The 20225-nt window shown below is 39.7% G+C and overlaps 1 protein-coding gene across 9 annotated transcripts in view; it reads left to right on the forward strand.

The window, feature by feature from the left end:
* Window positions 1–20225, forward strand: part of Hipk3 (homeodomain interacting protein kinase 3) — a 94009-nt gene that overhangs the window by 24857 nt on the left and 48927 nt on the right. For all 9 annotated transcript variants that reach the window (XM_038330079.1, XM_038330077.1, XM_038330074.1 and 6 more), the window contains one exon: window positions 1578–2673. In XM_038330079.1, the coding sequence (XP_038186007.1) occupies window positions 1580–2673 (1094 nt within the window). In that variant the 5' untranslated portion in view covers window positions 1578–1579. The remainder of the gene's footprint in view (window positions 1–1577; window positions 2674–20225) is intronic.

The raw sequence follows: 20225 nt of genomic DNA on the forward strand, positions 1-20225 counted from the left end.
CTCATGCTTGTGCCCAAATGGTCTTACTCAATGAGTCATCTCTTTAGCCCACTAAAAATATTTTGAAGTTAATAGAACCACCCAAAATTTATTGAACATCAACTTTACATTCTAGACAGTTTGATTCAGATCTAGTGTGGAAGACATGTATATACTGACAGTAACAATAAAGTGAGTCTAAAGGAGAAGAGTGTGTGTGGGGATGTTCTGAATCTCTGAATGCCTAGCTCTTCTTGGAAGGTTTGTGGTACACAAGCAGGATAGTACTGAGTTATTTTGGTCAGATCCTAAAGGAGTTTGCAGTGTGCTCAGGGGTAGATACAAAGAAGGATATAACTAAAGAAACATGTGGGACTTTGTGTGCAAGGAAAGAACACGGATATTAAAGTTTTGTCAGATGGTGATTTTCACTTGTTTTACATGTTGTGTGATAGACTAAACAGTTGGGGTAGGTTAAATAGTTGTAATTAATGTGTTTTGAGCAGTGGTACTGAGGATTTGGTGTGTGTGTGTGTGTGTGTGTGTGTGTGTGTGCGTGTGTCTTAAGTTTGTGTACATGGATTAGCAGTTGCTGGATTGTATATTACATGAATTCTCAGGTCATGAAGGAGAAAGTCAGCTGTGCCAGTAAGATGTTAAATCCCCTTTTGTATCTCTGTTGTACTGGAGTCAGATACTATTTACAGAGCCATTGTGCACTTCATGACTGTTAGATAGAGTCAGACCAAAATCCATAGAAAGCCAGGTAGTGTCTGGGATTTTAGGCAACATGAAAGAAACCGGATAGAAAAGCATTAAGTTATCTTTGTAGTGTAATGAATGCTCTTTAAGATGAAAGGCTATTGTATTTGGCAAGTAGAATATAGGATCAGAGCTGTTCATGAAAAGGATGGCCCTTTTAATCCTTGTATGTATGTATATACTAAGCACACATAGTCGTTTCTACCTGATTGTAAACTGTGTTGGCTGGTTGATAATTTTGAGTGTGTGAGGTGTATGCATGTGTAAGAGTGAGCATGTAGAGTCCAGAGGTTATGCCAGGTATCTCCTGCCACCCTCTACCTTGTTCCTTTGAGGCTAGCTCTGAGCTCCCATTTTTTTAGTGAGACTAGACACCAGCAAGCCCCACATTCTTGTTTCTCTGTTCTCAATACTGGAATTATGGCCATGCATGTGACCACACCCAACTTTCCATGGGTGCGGGGCTCTGAACTCCGGTCCTCATTCTTTGCAGCAAGTGCTCCTAAAAGTCATATTTTGTTGAGAGAATTTTTTTTTTGCCACACCTGCACCACTTGTTTAAGGAGTTGTACTGTTTCTTTTGTGGGGAAATGGTTGGTGCAGTTTCTAGTGTGTCTTGGTCAGTGTAGCTGTTCAGAAAGTATTTCTCCCAGTAGCTGAGGTCTCGAGAACTAATATGGAGATACTGAAGATCTCATCTCCCGAGGGAAAAATCTTAATGAAATTTTAAATTACTATTTTAGCAATTATGAATTTGATCCTAAAAGTTTTCTTCTTACAGCTTAAAGTTGAGGACAACCTATTTTTTGATTAACATTTTCTTCTTTTTTCTGCAGGTATGGCCTCACAAGTCTTGGTCTACCCACCATATGTTTATCAAACTCAGTCAAGTGCCTTTTGTAGTGTGAAGAAACTCAAAGTAGAGCCAAGCAGTTGTGTTTTCCAGGAGAGAAACTATCCACAGACCTATGTGAATGGTAGAAACTTTGGAAACTCTCATCCTTCCACGAAGGGTAGTGCTTTTCAGACAAAGATACCATTTACTAAACCTCGAGGACACAGCTTTTCATTGCAGGCAGGAGCCGTTGTTGTCAAAGACACTGCCGGTGCTACAAAGGTCATAGCTCAAGCGCAGCAAGCTGGAGTGGAGACACCTCGGACTGTGGTCTGGAGAAACAGGTTACATTTCCTAGAAGGTCCCCAGCGATGTGGATTGAAGCGCAAGAGTGAGGAGTTGGATAATCACAGCGGCGCGATGCAGATTGTGGATGAGCTGTCCATACTTCCTGCAATGTTGCAAACCAACATGGGAAATCCAGTGACAGTTGTGACGACGACTACAGGATCGAAACAGAACTGTACCAGCGGAGAAGGCGATTATCAGTTAGTACAGCATGAAGTCTTATGCTCCATGAAAAACACATATGAAGTCCTTGATTTTCTTGGTCGTGGCACTTTTGGCCAGGTTGTTAAATGCTGGAAGAGAGGGACAAATGAAATTGTAGCAATCAAAATTTTGAAGAACCACCCTTCTTACGCTCGCCAAGGACAGATAGAAGTGAGCATATTAGCAAGACTCAGTACTGAGAATGCTGATGAGTACAACTTCGTGCGGGCCTACGAGTGCTTCCAGCACCGCAGCCATACCTGTCTGGTCTTTGAGATGCTGGAGCAAAACCTGTACGACTTTCTGAAGCAGAATAAATTCAGCCCCCTACCCCTGAAGGTGGTCCGACCCGTTCTGCAGCAGGTGGCCACTGCGCTGAAGAAGTTAAAAAGCCTTGGTTTAATTCATGCTGACCTCAAACCAGAGAATATTATGTTGGTGGATCCTGTTCGACAGCCATACAGGGTTAAAGTGATAGACTTTGGGTCGGCCAGCCATGTTTCAAAGACTGTTTGTTCAACGTATCTACAATCTCGGTACTACAGGTAGGCAACAACTGCTTTTTAGCTGTTTAACAATTGCTGAGTTTCTGCTAAGTGACATTTGATAGGAGTATGTGATGAGAGACTGCTTTGGTTAAATAAGGAAATCAGTAAGGTCTATTTAGGTTTGAAGTTTTAAAAAGATGTGAAAAATCCAGGCATAAAATTGCTTCAGGGACAATAGAAATCTACTGGTTCCATGCTAAAGACTTCTGGTTATTTTTTTATTGTTAACAGAAGATAGGAAAGAATGCCGTACAAATAAGATTATATTACAAGTCTTTAAATGTTTAAAAGTGTTGTTTGAAAGTAGTTTTTGTATATTCTTGGAGCATTTCAATGATTGGGAAAGGCAATTTTTAATTCTTAAAGTTTGTTCTTCACATTTTTAGTTATGTGTGTGTACATGCTGTGGTGCACATGTGAAGTCTAAGGACAACTTGTGGGACTCTGGTCTTTTCTGTCTACCATGTGGGTCCCTGGGATTGAACCCAGGTCATCAGGCTTGGTGACAAATGCCTTTGCCTACTGAGCCATCGCTAGTTCTGGAGAAGTAATTTAATAAAGACATAGTCTCTTATAGCAACATTATAGAAATTAGGAGGTCAGGCCATTATTCTGACTAATGATTAAGATTCACATGTATTTACATAGGTGCCATGAGTTTTTTCAATGTCTGTGCTATGAGTAATGTTACCTTAGTGTTAGTGCTGTTTGTGGAAGAAACTGAAGACAAAAATAATTTCCATGCAGCTATTGATGGATCTACAATGTCAAGATTAGTGTAATGCTAGCCTGAAGTACTGTAGTCTCAGAGGCTAGCTAATGCTTAATAAGGTTCAAAATGGCAAAAGTTTTGTTGTGAATATGAAAATGCCTTTGAATTCATTATTTGAGTTCCCAGTTCATAAACTAGGGAGTAAGTTACTTACATTTCAGCATGAATGCTGAGACATTTCTTTGTCCTCTATAACGCCATGATTGCTAACACAGTGGGAGCAAATACAGGGGCAGTACTGGCAGCAAGAGTGGTTGTTTGTAAGTTACTAAATAGATGGAAATGCAGTTTATGGCCAGAGGTTGCTATGCCATGTGGGTTATAAACTTTGACCCAACAGGGGGGTAGTTGTTTTTGGTATCTCATCTGCCTTTGTACTACTTCTGATTTTCCTGATTAGTCTTCTGTAATACCCTACACAAATAAGGAGAAGTAAGCTGGTCATTTACAAATATCAACTCTGTGTGCCTTGTTATTAGTAAGTTGTCAGAAGGGATACCATGCTCATGTTATTTAGTTATAATTAAATGTATTGATATAAGTATTAGGAATTAGAAATGTAGTCTGATTGATCCTTAGTATATTTTAGATGGCATTATTTCTAGTATTAGAGTTCAGAATATCATTCTTAAAACTGTTTAGATGTTGGATTTGGAGGTACATATTTTTAATCCAGTAATGGGGAGGCAGAGGCAGGAGGGTCTCTCTGAGTTGGAGACCAGCCTGGGCTACACAGTGAAACTGTGTCTCAGAACACACACACACACACACACCGCACACGCACACGCACACACACACACCAATAAATAAAAACACTTTCAGTAACCAAAGGGTAATTTGCTGTTGCGGCAGGGTTGCAGACCTTACTTATTTCCACATAATTAGATTTACTTGATGCTCTGTCCTCCTGACCACTCTTCTTTTTTCTTTTCCTAGTTTGTTGAAATGTAAGATTCAATTTTAGCTGATTTTTTCCCCCCAGGAAAAATGATTTTGAAATCTTACTCAACTGCATGAAAAGAATCGTGCTTCTCCCTCCTCGTGTCCTTTGTACGTCATAGACTGTGGGTTCCGAGCTTTGCCTGGCCAGCTAGTATATGATATAAACTCAGTTCCAGCTGCCTGGGCCCTATTATTAGTTCACTTGTTAGAAATGACTTCATTCTGTTTGGGTCCTGCGTTATTTCCATGTCAGACTCTGTGCTGTGTGATGTCTAGCCTCCTTTTCATGACTGAAGTGTTTAGGAGGAGAGCAAACAACAACACAACATTAGCCCATTTTTTTTATACTTGAGAATTTCTGTTGGTTTATTAAATGTTTCAAAAGAGTAAAGAGAGTCCTTTGAAAAGCAATCTAAAAATGCTAAATGTTTTATGATCCTGTTTTCTAGCATTAGGCCTTTCCATAAATATTAGCCTCTGTGTTAAGAATGGAATAAAATTATGAATAATAGCTAAGTATAATTTCCATTCTGTTTATTTATAAATTGTGGGTTATTCACCTGGCTTCCAGAAGCTGCACAGAACTAAGATTAGTCACAGGTTCTGTGTTTAGAATTTAAAAAAATAGGAAATTTATATTCACTAAACAAAAGTTGACGCCTATGTTTTGGATGATTCTGCTTTGATAAAAAACTGAAAATGGACTTGGTGACAGATTTAAGAGGTAGAATAATTAGTAAATATTATAATAATGATTAGTAGATAGATTAGCATAAATATAATATAGTTCTTAATTAGGTACTGTCCTAATGTCTGGTGTATTTTTGCATGAAAATGGCAGCTAACTATTACTTTATTTCAAAAATTGCACATCATTTGATCCCTGCTGTTTCTGTCTTAGCTTATGACAAGGTCACTTTGATACTGTGTGATTAATAAATGAAAGCAAAATAAATATTTTAAGGTAGGGACACTATAGGTATATCCTAGTTTCTAAGGTAAAGGATTACATTTAGACAGATCCATGTGTTACCCGTTTGAACTGTGCAACACGAATGTAGTAGGGATATCTTAAAATAGACAGGCGTAGTGACCAGAGGTTGTTGACTACTATAGATGGTGAGACTGTCTAGCTCCTGCAATGATGGAAGCCAGAAGTACATGCTAAGGGCATTGATTTGCTCAAGGTCAGCATGTTCTAAATTCAGCTGCCTGAGCATGGTTTCTGTCAAGAACACGTAGGGCTTTTGAATGTGGAAAGGTTTAGCGGCAGAAGGTGCTGTTTTTATGAGGTGTGGTGGCAATATTCAGGTCATGAAGTTCTTTTTTTTCTTTTTTTAAATATAGAATTTTAGCCTGTGGGTCTCAGCTATTTCAGAGCAGAGACAGGAAAGTGGGCTATAAAGTAACCTGCTTAACAGGTTATATGCTATTTTATATAAATATATAAAATTATATATGACATATAAATATAATATATATACATATATTTTGCTATATTACTAATTGATGTTAATTGCTATTGAAGTAAAGCCTGCTTTGTAGGAATGAGGGTATAAGTCAGTGAGGCCTCTCACCATGTTGTGGTTCTATCCCCAGCTTGGGGTAGGTTGGGAGGCTTGTCGTTATTCTTGACATAGTACAGAAAGATAGAATGATGAAAATTAGATATCAATTCTTCTTTAGGGCATACCTACATCTCATTTCTTCTTGGACCAAGAAGTATCAAAGGTAAAATTCCTATGTCAAAATTAAGTCATATACAAAGAACCATAATGATTGATACTTTATTATATAGGTTACCTTATTTAGTCTCTCTCTCTCTCTCTCTCTCTCTCTCTGCAGAGGCAGGCCTGGGTATTCTCTATGTAGACTAAGCTGGCCTTAAAAGCTTATGACTGTCCTCTGCCTCCTGAGAGCTGAGTGCGTGCCCCTAAGCCTGGCTGGGGTTACTTTAGAGTAGCTACTGCTGTACTGTGGTGAGGAAACTGGCTGTTTCCCGCTGCCCTGGCTTTTGGCTGCCTGGCTAGCTTATGCCCCGAAATAACAACACACAAACTGTATTCATTTAAACACTGTCTGGCCCATTAGTTTCAGCCTTTTACTCACTTCTTGACTAACCCATTTCTGATAATCTGTATAGCACCACGAAGTGGTGTCTTACTGGGAAAGATTCAGCATGTCTGATCTGGTGGCTGGCTTCATTGCGACTGTCTCCCTGAGGAGAGGCACGGTGGTCTGACTAACTTCCCAGCATTCTGTTCTGTCTACTCCACCCACCTAAGGGCTGGCCTATCAAATGAGCCAGGCAGTTTCTTTTTTTTTTTGGTTTTTTCGAGACAGGGTTTCTCTGTAGCTTTGGAGCCTGTCCTGGAGCTAGCTCTTGTAGACCAGGCTGGTCTCGAACTCACAGAGATCCGCCTGCCTCTGCCTCCCGAGTGCTGGGATTAAAGGCGTGCGCCACCACCGCCCGGCTGGCAGTTTCTTTATTAACCAATGAAATCAACTCAAACAGAAGACCCTCCCACATCACTATACCTTCTCATTTTTGCTTTCAAAGCAATTTTAACTCTACTTTATTTCTCCTTTCCCTCCTTCCCTTCCTCCCTCCCTCTCTCCCTCCCTCCCTTTCACCCCCTGGAATATTGGAGAGAGGGAGGATAAAGTTTTCCTATATAAGCCTAGGATGGCTGGGAACTTAATCTGTAGCCCAGACTGGCCTTGAGCTTAAATCATTTAAAGCATACTACTCTAACACTTTGATTATAGTCATAACTCTTACACTGGTGAATCAATCCTCCAAAGAACACTCCCTCAGCCATTTTCTCCAGCCTTCTCATCTCCCTCCCTGCCCCATTCAACCTCCAATCAAAGTTCATCATGTTGTAGTGTGGATGAGCAGCAAGTATCAGCAGTTTATTTCTTTTTATTGAGTTTTAGAGATACAACATCATATGTTTGTGATCATGAATGGTTAGAAATCTAAAAAGATATGTTACCAGTAAAAATAATACAGGAATAGAAATTGTAACATTGTCAATGATTAGGACTGTTTCCTAAACTACTCAGTGCCTGTAGAGTGGGATGCATTGTGCAGCGTGCATTGACCAGCACAAAAATAGCCCCAGCCTGACCTGTAAAGTACAAGAAATAATAGAAAAGGTATTTTTTCTTTTATATTTTTTCAATTTTTTTAGTTTGAAATAGTTTTAGACGTATAAAATACTACCATTTTACCTCCTTAGTTTTCCCACACATTTTTCTGTACACACACACACACACACACGCTTACATGTGTGCACACACACACAGTTTCAGATAACAAAGCCCCTTTACCTCTAAATAGTTCTGTGTACACTTCCTAGATACAAGGACATTTTGGGGCCAGCAAGATGGTTCAGTGGGTACTTGACAACCTGAGTTCAGTCCCCTGAACCCACATGAAAGTTGAAGAAGAGACTCCTGAAAGTTGTCATTGCCCTGAACGCTGGGATTAAAGGCATAGATAGCCACTGCCCAATTTCTTTATTTTATTTGAGAATGGTTATTTAGCAAACAAGATTTGTATGCTAATGTAAGTGTATTTATTGATATGAGAGTATCAGTGCTTTCTCATGCCCTTTTCATGGTAAAACTAAAAAATACATGGTGTGTGTTTATGGTCTACATTTCTACAGGTATAATAAAATATAATAAAGACATGGATACATGCTGATATATCTGGTTCTGACACATTGAGTTTCTCTCTCTCATGAGTTTCTCTCTCTCTCTCTCTCTCTCTCTCTCTCTCTCTCTCTCACACACACACACACACAAACACCCCCCACACACAGTCTCTCTATGTTACCCTGGCTGTTTCCTGTTTCTTACTCTGTAGACCAGGCTGGTCTCAAATGCGCAGAGATCTAGAATGCTGTGATTAAAGGCATGTGCTACTATACCCAGCTGTAGTTGCTATTTTAAAGCATTAGTGTTATAAGCTGCATATTATAAAGTTTCTATCACGGCTTTCCTACCCAGCTACTGGGAGGTATCTTAATGGCTTTGAACAGTCTTATATAGCCCAGGCTGATTTTTACCTTGCTGTGTAACTGAAGCTTGAACTCCTGATCCACCTGCCTCCATCTCTTGAGTACCGAGATTGGAGTCATGCTCATTTCCTATGCTCAGCAAATTTTAGACCTTCTGAATGATAATACATGTTTTGAAGTTGGGGGCAGTGCTTAGTAGGTGAGGATTGTATTGATGTAGTAGCCCAGGCATCTTTCTGTACCTTTACCATCTTGTTGGCCTTGGATGTGATATTTCTAAAAAACTACAGTTTGGAATTATTTTTAATTAGTTAATCCTTTTCTATATATGTTCTGCCTTGGACACACTTGGTCAGTATTGTTCCTTTGTGTTAGGAAAACAGGAGGACTACATTTGTAAACTCTATTGCCCTCTTGAACTGACACTTTAAATTTTTATTTACCTACTTTATTTATTCATTCGTTCATGCATTGATTTATTTATTTTTGTTTCCCTGTGTATTCCTGGCTGTTCTGGAACTCTATCTGTAGACCAGGCTGGCCTTGAATTCAGAGATCCGCCAGCCTCTGCGTCCACAGTGCTGGGATTAAAGGCGTGGACCACCTGGCACACATCTTTTTTTTTTTTTTAAACAGAGCTTATGGGGATTTCTTTTTTAGATTTTTATTTATTTTACTTTACATGTGTGGGCGGTTTGCCTGCACACATATATGTGTACTACATGTGTGTCTGTTGGATGACCTGGAACTGGCGTTGTGTGCTACCATGTAGGTGATGGAAATTGAACCCATGTTCTTTGCCAGAACAAGTGCTCTTAACCACTGAGCCATCTTTCCAGCCCTTTTGTGCTAACATTTTAATATTAGTATTCACTTTTTAAAATATAATTATTTTTTGTTATTATTCTTGCTATGTAGCCAAGGCTGGCCTTGAACTTTCAATAATTCTTCTGCCTCAGCACCCTAGTAGTATGATTACAAACATGTTCTGCCATACTCTGTACAAAAATTATGATCGATTTCTCTTATTATTTATTACATTCAATTTTTTGTTGGCACAGTGTGAGTGGAGGTCAGGAGATAACTTAGAGGGCGGGCTCTTCTTCCCAGGTGGGTCTTGGGAAATGTCAGCCGTGGTGACAGGTGCCTTTACCCACTGAGTCATCTCAGGAGCCCCCAAAAGAATTTTATTCTGAAAAATATTTCTCTCTTTTTTTTTTGACAAATACGTATTTGTCATCCAAACCTCTTCAAGTATATAGTTCACAGTATTAAGTATATTCGTATTGTTCGCTAGAGAATTTCATCTTACGCATCCCAAGTGTGTTGTTTAAACAAGACCCTATAACCCTGGTTCCCAGTACCACTGTTCTTTCTCATTCTGTCACCTGGACTCCTGGAAAGCTCATCTCTGCAGCCGCTGTGAACAGTGCCGCTAGGACTGCGGTGGTGCAGCTGTCTCTCAGGACTCCTCCTTCTGTTGCTTGGGCTTTCTCTGGGTATCTCTGGCTGTCCTGGAACTCACTCTGTAGACCAGGTTGGCCTCTGTCTCCCTGAGTGCTGGGATTAAAGGTGCACCACAACTGCCCAGCTTTATTTTAAATTTTTAAAAAATGATTTATTTATATTTATTTAATGAGCATTGGTGTTTCTCCCACATATATGTCTGTGTGAGGGTGTCGAACCCCCAGGAACTCCAGGAACTGGAGTTACAGACAGTTGTGAGCTGCCTTGTGGGTGCTGGGATTGAACCAAGGTCCTCTGGAAGAGTAGTCAGTGCTCTTAACTGCTGGGCCATCTCTTCAGCCATTTATTTTGTATTTTTTGAGGATCCCCCATGTTGTTTCCATAACATTTTATAATTTTAATCTGTACTGTATCAGGAATTCAGCTTTTCCACATCCCTACTGATTCTTTTTTTTTTTTAATCTTTTAAAAAAGTCTTATTATTTTCTGTGTTGGATATTTTTGCTTGCAAGCATATCTGTGCATCTGGCGCATGCCTGGTGCTAAGGAGGCCAGAAGAAGATTGGATTCCTGGAACTGGAGTTAGAGGTGGTTGTGAGTGTGGGTAGGGAATTGAACCTGTGTCTTCTGGAAGAGTAAGCAGTGCTCTTGTCTGCTGAGCCATCTCTCCAGACTCCTGTCTTCTGTCTGATGGCTGGGAAGTGCTCTCTCTATTTTACTAGGGATGGACTCAAATTTTTCTGATGCTGAACATCTTTGTAAGCTTGTGTGCTCTTTGCTTCCAGGCTTCTTTCATTGTTCAAATTCTCTAATCAGCAGAAATCGAACACATTTTGAGTTCATATAAAACAAATATTTTTGCTTACAATAAGAATACTAGCAAATGGATGGAAGTAGAAAACAATCACCCTGAGTGAGGTAACCCACATTACTCACCCATAAGTGGATATTAGCTGTAAAATAAATGACAGCCATGCTTAAAAAAAATACTGGACTCAGCACTTGGGAGGCAGAGGTAGGTGGACCTCTGTGACTTCGAGGCCAGCCTGGTCTACAGATCAAGCTCTAGGACAGCCAGGGCTGTACAGACTAACCCTGTCTCAAAAAAATAAAAACAAAAAAGAATACTGACCAGTGAACAGATTCAGTGTGTATATATTTATATTTTTTTCTTAAAATATTGAATTTTTAGAACCTGGTACATTTTTTTACCTTGCTTAGAGCACTGATCTTGGGGTCTGTGTTGTGGAAAATATTTTAGACTGTATCTATTTTGGTATTGTATGTAACAGACTAAACACCATCGAAAGAAGAATGAATTGGCCATGTCCTAAATGCTGTTCATTTGAAAAGAGCATTGTGATTAATGTTGCTTTAGTGTTTGCTATTTCCATAGATGAGACAAAAATGATATCCTTCCCATGTAATCCTGCCCCTCATTGTATGTTTTATGATTCACACTGAACTCCTGTATGATGACTCCTGAATTACTTTTATATAATGGTAGTCTTGTGCATGTGAGAAAAAAGGCTATCAGTGACCAGACGTAAAATGAATAAATAGTGATAGAAGTGGTGCAGAACAAGGACACTGGAAGTCTGAATTTTAATTTCTGTCATTGACTGATGTACTTTATGAATGAGGAAGCTACCTAATATTAGCTTCTTCATAAACAGGTAAAGGAACTGTTACTGCCCTTGTGTCTAATAGGTGTGTATTAGTGTACAAAGCTCTAATGTGTTGTAAACACACAGTGGTACTCCTGTCTAGACATATGAGAAAATCAGGTTTTTTTAAAATGTAATAAACAAATTTTAGTTTAAATAAACAAAATTTCTTCTTGTTGTTTTCCTCCCCTTTCTACCCCTTTCCCTTTTGCCCTCCCACTCCTAGTGGTCTTCTTTCCACATTTATGTTAAAGGTGACAAACTGCCTTCTCCCGCAACACCAGTCTCGGTACATTTGCTCCCCTCTCATGGTCAAAACTCTAGTTTCATGGTCTAGATCCCACTGTCACAACCACTGCCTTTACACTCAGCTCTGTGTTTCAAAGGAAGGATGGTGCTTGCTTAAGATGTTGAAGTCTTGGGTTCCATTTTTATTATCACAAAACAACAAATAAATGGAAATTGCTATATTTTTGAAATTAGCAAACTACGTAATATTGCCTGAAGTTGAAAAATATCTGGTTCTAGTCCTTAAGTATATCATACAGTCAGCATTTTCTTCAGCCCACACCCACCTGATTTTGTTGCTATGCCACCCTGCCTTGAGCTTGTGTTTTATTAAGTTCTTATATATCTATCTTAAGACTATGTTTTAGGGACTGTTCTTCTTACTCCTTGGCACAATGCACTATTAATTCAGTGTGTTGTTGAGTTTTGCTTTCTAAGATTTTTATGGAGATTTTTTTAACATGTCCATAAATATATCATATAACATAAATATATACAATTTTGTCAATTAAAAAAGAAAAAAATATAGCCACTGTACATTTCATTTATTTATTTATTTTAGAAACAAGGTTGCACTATATATTCCTGGCTGGCTGGCCTCAAATCTGCCTTCCTCTGTCTCCCTAGTGCTGGAATTAAAGGCATGTGCCACGATGCCTAGCTGTATATATTTTGTTCAATGCTTATATTTTCTTTCTTTGAGGCAGGATCTTGCAGTGTGACCTTGAATGGCTTAGTACCTCTTAATATAACCCAGGTTGGCTCTGAACTTGGGACAATCCTCTTGCCTCACTTTCCCAATTGCTGAGATTATAGGTATGAACCATCATGCCTGACAAAACTGTATTCTTTAAGTGACTGACTCAAACAGTATTTGAGTTACACATTACAATAAAGAAAATTATATATAGTAAATCAACTTCTTTTAATATATGATTAATTGTGGTTTGTTTGTTTTTAGAGAAATCTTACTTGTTGCCTACATGGGTCCTAAATTCCTGAACTCAACTGATCTTCCTGCCGCAACCCCATGTGAAGACAAAAGACAAAATCAGTTTTTAAAGCTTCATCATAGTTGAGTTTAATTCTGCACATGGTAGCTATATATATAGAATAAATGTAAGGCCATGTAAGCTAGACTGATTAGTCATGTCCTCTCAGGCTTGGAAGGCTGTATGCTAAACCTGTTTGTTCCTATTATAGTTACTCATAGGTTGAAGGAAGACTTTTATGATGGCCTTTTATTCTAGTCAGTAGAAGCTTTTGATTTGAAAGTCTGTCAGTATTTCCCTTGGACTGTCTGTAGCTCTGCTGGAAAGGTCCATAGAGCCTCATGATGGATATTGGCAGTAGACTGTAATGAGCACATGGGTTAGATGTCAGCTTCTGTACACCTGAAAGCACATATGCCTATTTATTTCTGTGTCTTCAGCATCTTCCTCTGGCTGGAATTTAGTGCCCTGACTGTTATTAACAAGTGTGTTACTGTGGAAGCGTACCATTTGTGTGCTGGTGAATAATTCAGGTATCAGCTGTGAGGTGAGATTCTGTTACTTAGGAGACAGACTCCAGTATGTGCTGAGTTTTGACAATAAATAGAAAAAAAAAATACTGCTTTTGTGAGAAAGCACAGAACTACAAAAATTGTATTTATTTATCTGAAATTAAAATCATTTCACTTAATATTTTTAAATTATGAAAGTTTTTTTTGCTGTTTTTTTTTTTGTTTGTTTGTTGTTTTGTTTTGCTTTTTGAGACAGGGTTTCTCTGAGTAGCCCTGGCTGTCCTGGAACTCACTTGGTAGAGAAACCTGACCTTGAACTCTGAAAGTTTTTAAAAAGGATTTTATTTTTATTTTATTTTTATTCTGTATCTGTGTTGGAGTATGTGCATGTGAATGCAGGTGCTTGCATAGGCCAGAGGTGTCAGAGCTGTGAACTAGTGTTGAGGTAGCTGTGAGCTAGCTGGTGTGGGAGTCGGGGAATGAAATCAGGTCCTCTGCAAGAGCAGGAGGTGCTCTGCACTGCTAAGCCATCTCTAGCCACATGCTAGTTTTTAAACCCTAGTAAGAATGTAGCAAATAGGAATGTTTTTCTCCCTTTACCTTGTGATTTTATTTTATAATTTTACAGAACATGTTTACCCTTTATTTAAAGCAATCCTATTACATGGATATAATCTTCAGATGGATTATAATGTCAGACGGATCCTGTGAACCTGCATTCTTACAGGGATGCTTTCACATTTTTATGGGGAAGATTGTTAGTGCAGTGGATATGTACATTTTGTTTAAAGACACTATGCTCCTTCCTAAATATTAAGCCATTCAGTGAGTTTAATTATAACATGAAAATGGCATTTTAGGATTAGGATGTAGCTTGCTTAGTTTATAGAGTGCTTGCCTGGCATGCAGCAAGCCTTGAGTTTGGTCCCCAGCATTGTATGTATTGGGTGTAATTGGCTTCTGTAATCTTAGCACCCAGGAGGGGGAGGCAGGAGGACCAGAAATTCCACATCATCCAGCTGCATACTGTGCTCTGGGATGCACCAGAACCCTTTAGCTCCTTCTCTTCTCTTCCTTGCCTAGAGGTCTTTTTTATTTTTTATTTTATTTTTTTTCTTCTTTTTTTTTTTTTCTTCTTTTTTTTTTTTTTTGTTTTTTTGAGACAGGGTTTCTCTGAAGCTTTTTTTTTTTTTAGAGCCTGTCCTGGAACTAGCTCTTGTAGACCAGGCTGGCCTCGAACTCACAGAGATCCGCCTGCCTCTGCCTCCTGAGTGCTGGGATTAAAGGCGTGCGCCACCACCGCCCGGCTAGAGGTCTTTTTTAAAAAGGAGGTAACTTCTAATTTTCATAAGAGTGGATTCAGTAGACAGACTACTGAATTTTTGAAATGTTTTAGTCACTTTTACAGCATTAAAAATGTAGATCTGATTTCTGTGTCATGTATTATTATATTAGTAGGTACTTTTTTAAATGCAGGGAATAAGTGTATAAAATGCAATAATGACATTTATTGACTGCTTTGTCCTCATCACCATGCTAAAGAGTTTACACAGTTTCCCCTGGCCTAACTATAAAAATAGTAATAATGTCTGCATTTTATGACTAGGAAGTTGAGATTCAGATGTGTTGAACAACAGTCTGACTCAAGCCTCCAAACTACAGAGCTGCGGTTTGAGCTCAGTTGTACCTTCGTGTCCCACTCTTCTTCAGGGAGCTCGCCTTTCTTCCTGCAGCTCCTCTGTTGGAGGACATGGATGTGACCAAATATAGTGGCTTCCTCTTTGGCTCTCTAAGCCCCTCTGACTGCTCAGCTGCTGTTGTCTGTTGGTTCTTCCTGAGACTTTGTACTTCCTGATGTCATGCCTTTAGGTTTGTCTTTTCACTTCTCTGACAGGCTTCCTTGTTCCTTCCCTCCCCTCTTCTATGACTTCATGACGATCTTGTCTTCCCTATGACTTTTTAAAAAATAATACTTTATTTTTGAGATTATAATTACATCATTCTCTCTTTCCTCCCTTCAAACCCTCCCATATAGCCTTCCTTGTTCTCTTTTAAATTCATGGCCTACTTTCCATTGATTGTTGTTACTTGCATATAGATGTACTTATATACATACATATTTCTGAATATAACATGCTTTGTCTATGTAATGTTTTTTTGTATGTATGTTTTCAAGGCTGATCCTTTGGTATAGGATAACCATTGCTATGCTCTTCCCTTGGAAGACTGCTCTCAGCATTCCTTAGTTGTTTGTAGTTCTTTTTGTGTAAGGTTGTGACCTTATCATCTTCCCCCCCAACCACTTTGGCATGTCTGTTGTTGTCCTTGTGCAGCTTCATGTTAATAATAGCTTCTGATGTCACTTAGAAGACACAGTCTCACACACAGCAAACTCCCTGGTTCTCTGGCTCTCAAACTCTTTCCATCTCTCCTTCGGCAATGCTCCCTGAGCTTTAGGTTTGGGAGTTGCTTGTAGACATGTCAGTTGGGACTGGGCTCCGCAACTCAACCTTTTGTTGGTTGTAACTTTCTGTAATGGTCTCTGTTGCAAAGAGAAGTTTCCTTGATGAGGTGTGAGGATTATGTTTACCTGTGGGCATAAGGACAAAATATTTAGAAAGCAGTTAGGGATTATGCTGACTTAGTACAGTGGTGGTTGTAGGTTCTCCTCAAAGGTCAATACCTTCACTAGGCCTGGGTCATTAACTAGGCTTTTAGTAGGTTTTTAGTACCAGGTATGATTGTCCCTCTTTTAAATCTGATTAGAGCTGTTGGTTACTTCTAAACGGGTGCAAACCACTTCTTCACCTTTAGGGTTGTTGTGCCGTGATGTCACTGTGTGGATTATGGGTGCCATAGCCACGTAGGACTGACTGTTGGTTGCTTTCCTCCTTTGGAAGATCCATGTCTTTAAGTGGGAGACTCCTTTCTAGCCGTGTCTCCCCTTCTGACTGTTTTTGAATAATCTTAGAGAGGTGTCACCATCCTCAGGTACAATCAGTGTTAACATCTTTTTATCCTCCCCTCTCACAGGTCAGCATTAAGGAACCATTTTCTGGGTTATTCAGTGTTAAAAGCAGCTCTTTGGTGTCACTTTCCCCTACTGCGTGTGTAATCATCACGTGAGCAGATCCTATTAATTTAACTCTGATATATTCCCATGTGTTATTTTGCCACGTTTTTTTCTATGTCTTGTTCTGGTCTGGACCTCTGTACTGTAATTTTTTCTTTAAATTTTTTTGGATTTATTTTTATGTGTGTCTTAGGGTTTCTTTTTTTAAAAATTTATTTTTATTTTATGATCATTGATGTTTTGCCTGCACGTATGTCTGAGGATGTCAGAAGCCTTGGAACTGGCGTTACAGACAGGTGTGAGCTGCCACATGGGTGCTGGGAATTGAACCCAAGTCCTCTGGAAGATCATTGTGCCCCCTTTTTTAAACCACTTAACTATTTCTTCAGCCTCTTTAAAATTCCATTTTCTCATGTAGTATTTATTTCTTGTTTTCCTAATAAGTTTCCCCTTCCATTTTTATAAGGCACATTGCCTTGTTTGTAGTTTCAATAACGTCTCTAGCCCCTTTTCCCATGCTAGGGACTGGACCTAAGACTTCGCATATGCTAAGCAAGTACTTTTTCATAGAGCTACGTCCCCAGGTTCCTTAGTTAGTGTTTCTGTTGCTGTGATAAAGCTCCATGACCAAAGGCAACTTGGGAAGGTTTTTTGTTTTTGTTTTATTTTATTTTTTCCTTGCAGGTAGGGTTTCTTTGTGTAGCCCTGGCTGACTTGGAACTTGCTCTGTAGAGCAGGCTGGTCTCAAACTCACAGAGATCTGCCTGCTTCTGCCTCCCGAGTGGTGGGATTAAAGGTGTGCACCGCCACCGCCCTGCACCTTATTTCGTTTTATAGTTTCATATCACGTCCACCACTAAGGGAAGTCAAGGCAGGAACCTGGAGGCAGGAGTTGATGGTGAGGGTAGGAGGAGAGTTGCTTACTGGCTTGTCCTTCACGGCTTGCTCATGGAGGCTAGAAGCAGGTACGCATCTCCTGGAGCCGGGGGTATAGGTGGTTGTGAACCGTCCTGAGAGCATGCTGAGAACTGAACTTAGGTGCCCTGGAGGACCAAGAAGGGTTCTTAACCGCTGAGCCAGACACCTTGCTAGTGTACAACAGTTTTTGTTTTAATAAAGTTTAGTTTTCTATTTTTCTTTTCTTGTCCATGCTTGTGTCTTAAAATTTAAGAAACATGTCAAATTTAAGGTTATAAAGGTTTATAACTATATTTCAACAATGCATTAAAACTATGTTCTCATAATTTATTGTCTTAGTTCATGTCTCTTTTCAGACAAGAGCAGAATTTAAGTCATGAAACAGAACAGAAACATAGGATTGATGGGGCTAAGGACAGGAAATTTTGTCCCTGTATTAATGTACATGCTTATGGTTCTGGTTTTACTGTGTTACCTGCAGCAAGTTACTGACCTTCTGAGCCTCAGTTTACTCTTCTTGAAAATGGTAATAGCTACTTTGTGAAATTAATTTAAATTTGTGAAATTAATTCAAAATGCAGCTGAAGCTCTTAGTGTGTTGGAACACTGCATGCACAACAGAAGTAGGAGCCACGTAGAAGAGTGGAGGATATATGAAAATAGTACCTAGTGGCGAAGGTGCAGTGGCAGGCAGGGCCTCCCGTGCTCGGCGGCTTACTGCTGCTGTTCTCCAGAGCCATGTCAGTGTCAGAACTGCCTCCGTGCCTTGGCCGCCCAGGAGTGAGTGCAGCTGTGCAGCATCCATCCTGGAATAAGCAGCCACTAAGGTTTTTCATTTCTATATTTGTGTATTTTTATTTTTTTCAAGACAGCGGTTCTCTGTGTATCCCTGACTGTTCTGGAACTCTCTTTGTAGACCAGCTGGCCTTGTACTCAGCGATTCACCTGCCTTTCTGCCTCTCGAGTTTGAGATTAAAGGTGTGCGCTACCACCATGGCCCAGCTTTCCTGATTTATTTTTATGTAGGGGATTTTTCTTGCATATGTGTCTACACACCATGTGCTTGCAATGCCTTTGGAGGCCAGAAGAAGGGGAGAGAATGTAGAATCCTCTGAAACTGGAGTTGCAGACAGTTGTTTGCTGCAGTGTGGGTGCTGGGAATGAAACCTAGGTCCTTTGCAAGAATAGCAACCATAGAGCCATCTCCAGCTCTACTTAACACCACCCCCCCGCCCCGCCCCAGGATTTCTTTGTGTAGCCCTGGCTGTTCTTGAACTAGTTCTGTAGGTTAGAGGAGGCACATCTGCCTGCCTCTGCCCCCTGACTGCTGGGGTCAAAGGCATGCACCACCACTGCCTGGCTGTTAAGTTTTATAATGTGAACACACTCATATAACCACTGCATATGTCATGTTTATTAACAAACTTCGTATTCTACTTTATGAAGTAACTATTATCTGTGTTTCTATGTGCTTGGTATTCTTATTTTTTTTTCTTTTTTCTTTTTTTGGTTTTTCGAGACAGGGTTTCTCTGTAGCTTTTTTAAAGCCTGTCCTGGAACTAGCTCTTGTAGACCAGGCTGGCCTCGAACTCACAGAGATCCACCTGCCTCTGCCTCCTGAGTGCTGGGATTAAAGGCGTGCGCCACCACCGCCCGGCTAGGTATTCTTATTATAGTTGGTTAATGTGTGTTTATTTGCTTATTACTAGGTTTTTTTTATTTTTTGTTTTTGTTTTTGTTTTCGAGACAGGCTCTCACTAGGTAGCTTAGTTTGGCCTAGAACTTCTTATGTAGACCTAGTTGGTCTTGATATCAGAGATCAGCTTGCTTCTGCTTTTAGAGTGATTGAATTAAAGGGGAGGGCCACTATGCCTTGCTTTATTATTAGTGTTTTCTAAGACAGGGTCTAGGGTAGTCCAGATTGGCCCTAAACTAACTATATAGCCTAGAATGACCTTGAATTCTCATTCTCTGGCTTCTACCTCCCAATGCTGGGATTACAGGTATGTGCTACTATGATTAAATCAGAAATGGTTTTAAATTTTGTCTTAATTTGTAGTGCTGGGAATTGACGACCCCTAGAGCCTTTTAAGTGCTGCGCAAATACTCTACCATTGAGCTGTATTCCTGTTTCTGTAGTTTAGAAATATATTCCCAGTATAAGACCTGTGGCAAGATGCAGTCTGTGCCTGATATAGTTATTCTGTGTGTGCATGGTTGTGTGTGAGTACAGATATGGGTCTGTTTGCTGCTGAGATGAGAGGTAGAATGTTTAATAGATAGCTAAAGCTCTTCCTTTAGTATTGGTATCTCATGTGGGCTCCTGTCTGTTTTGCTAGGTCTTTCTCACCTTTTCTGGTTCTTGCCATGTAATATCTTTGAAACCTTGGAAATAAATTTGTGATTTACCTTGTCTTATTAACAGCGAACAATTAGGTCATTTTGTTATTACATTAATTAATTAGTTAAGTGAGAGGGGGCATGTTAGTGCCATAGGAACTCATTGAATGACTTAGAGGAGTAGCTTTCTGCTACTGAACTCAGTTCATCAGGCTTGGCAGCAAGCACCTTTTCCTGCTAAGCTGTCTTATTACTTTTTGTTTGTTTATTTTGCTTTTTTGAGACAGGGTTTCTCTGTGCAGTCCTGGCTATCCTGGAACTCACTGTGTAAACCAGGTTGACCTTGAACTCACAGAGACTCACCTTGTCTTTGCTTCCCTGTGGCTGGGATTAAAGGTGTAGGTCACTATGCCCAGAACACTTGAATTTTTTTAAAAAATATTTTAAGTTTCTTTTGAGATTGCTTATTTTGTGTGTGTTGTGTTTTGCCTGCATACATGTGCCATGTGGAAGGTCAGAAGAGGACATTGGCTCTCCTGGAATTGGA

This window comes from Arvicola amphibius, chromosome 5 (assembly GCF_903992535.2).
Source record: "Arvicola amphibius chromosome 5, mArvAmp1.2, whole genome shotgun sequence".
Lineage (NCBI taxonomy): Eukaryota > Metazoa > Chordata > Mammalia > Rodentia > Cricetidae > Arvicola > Arvicola amphibius.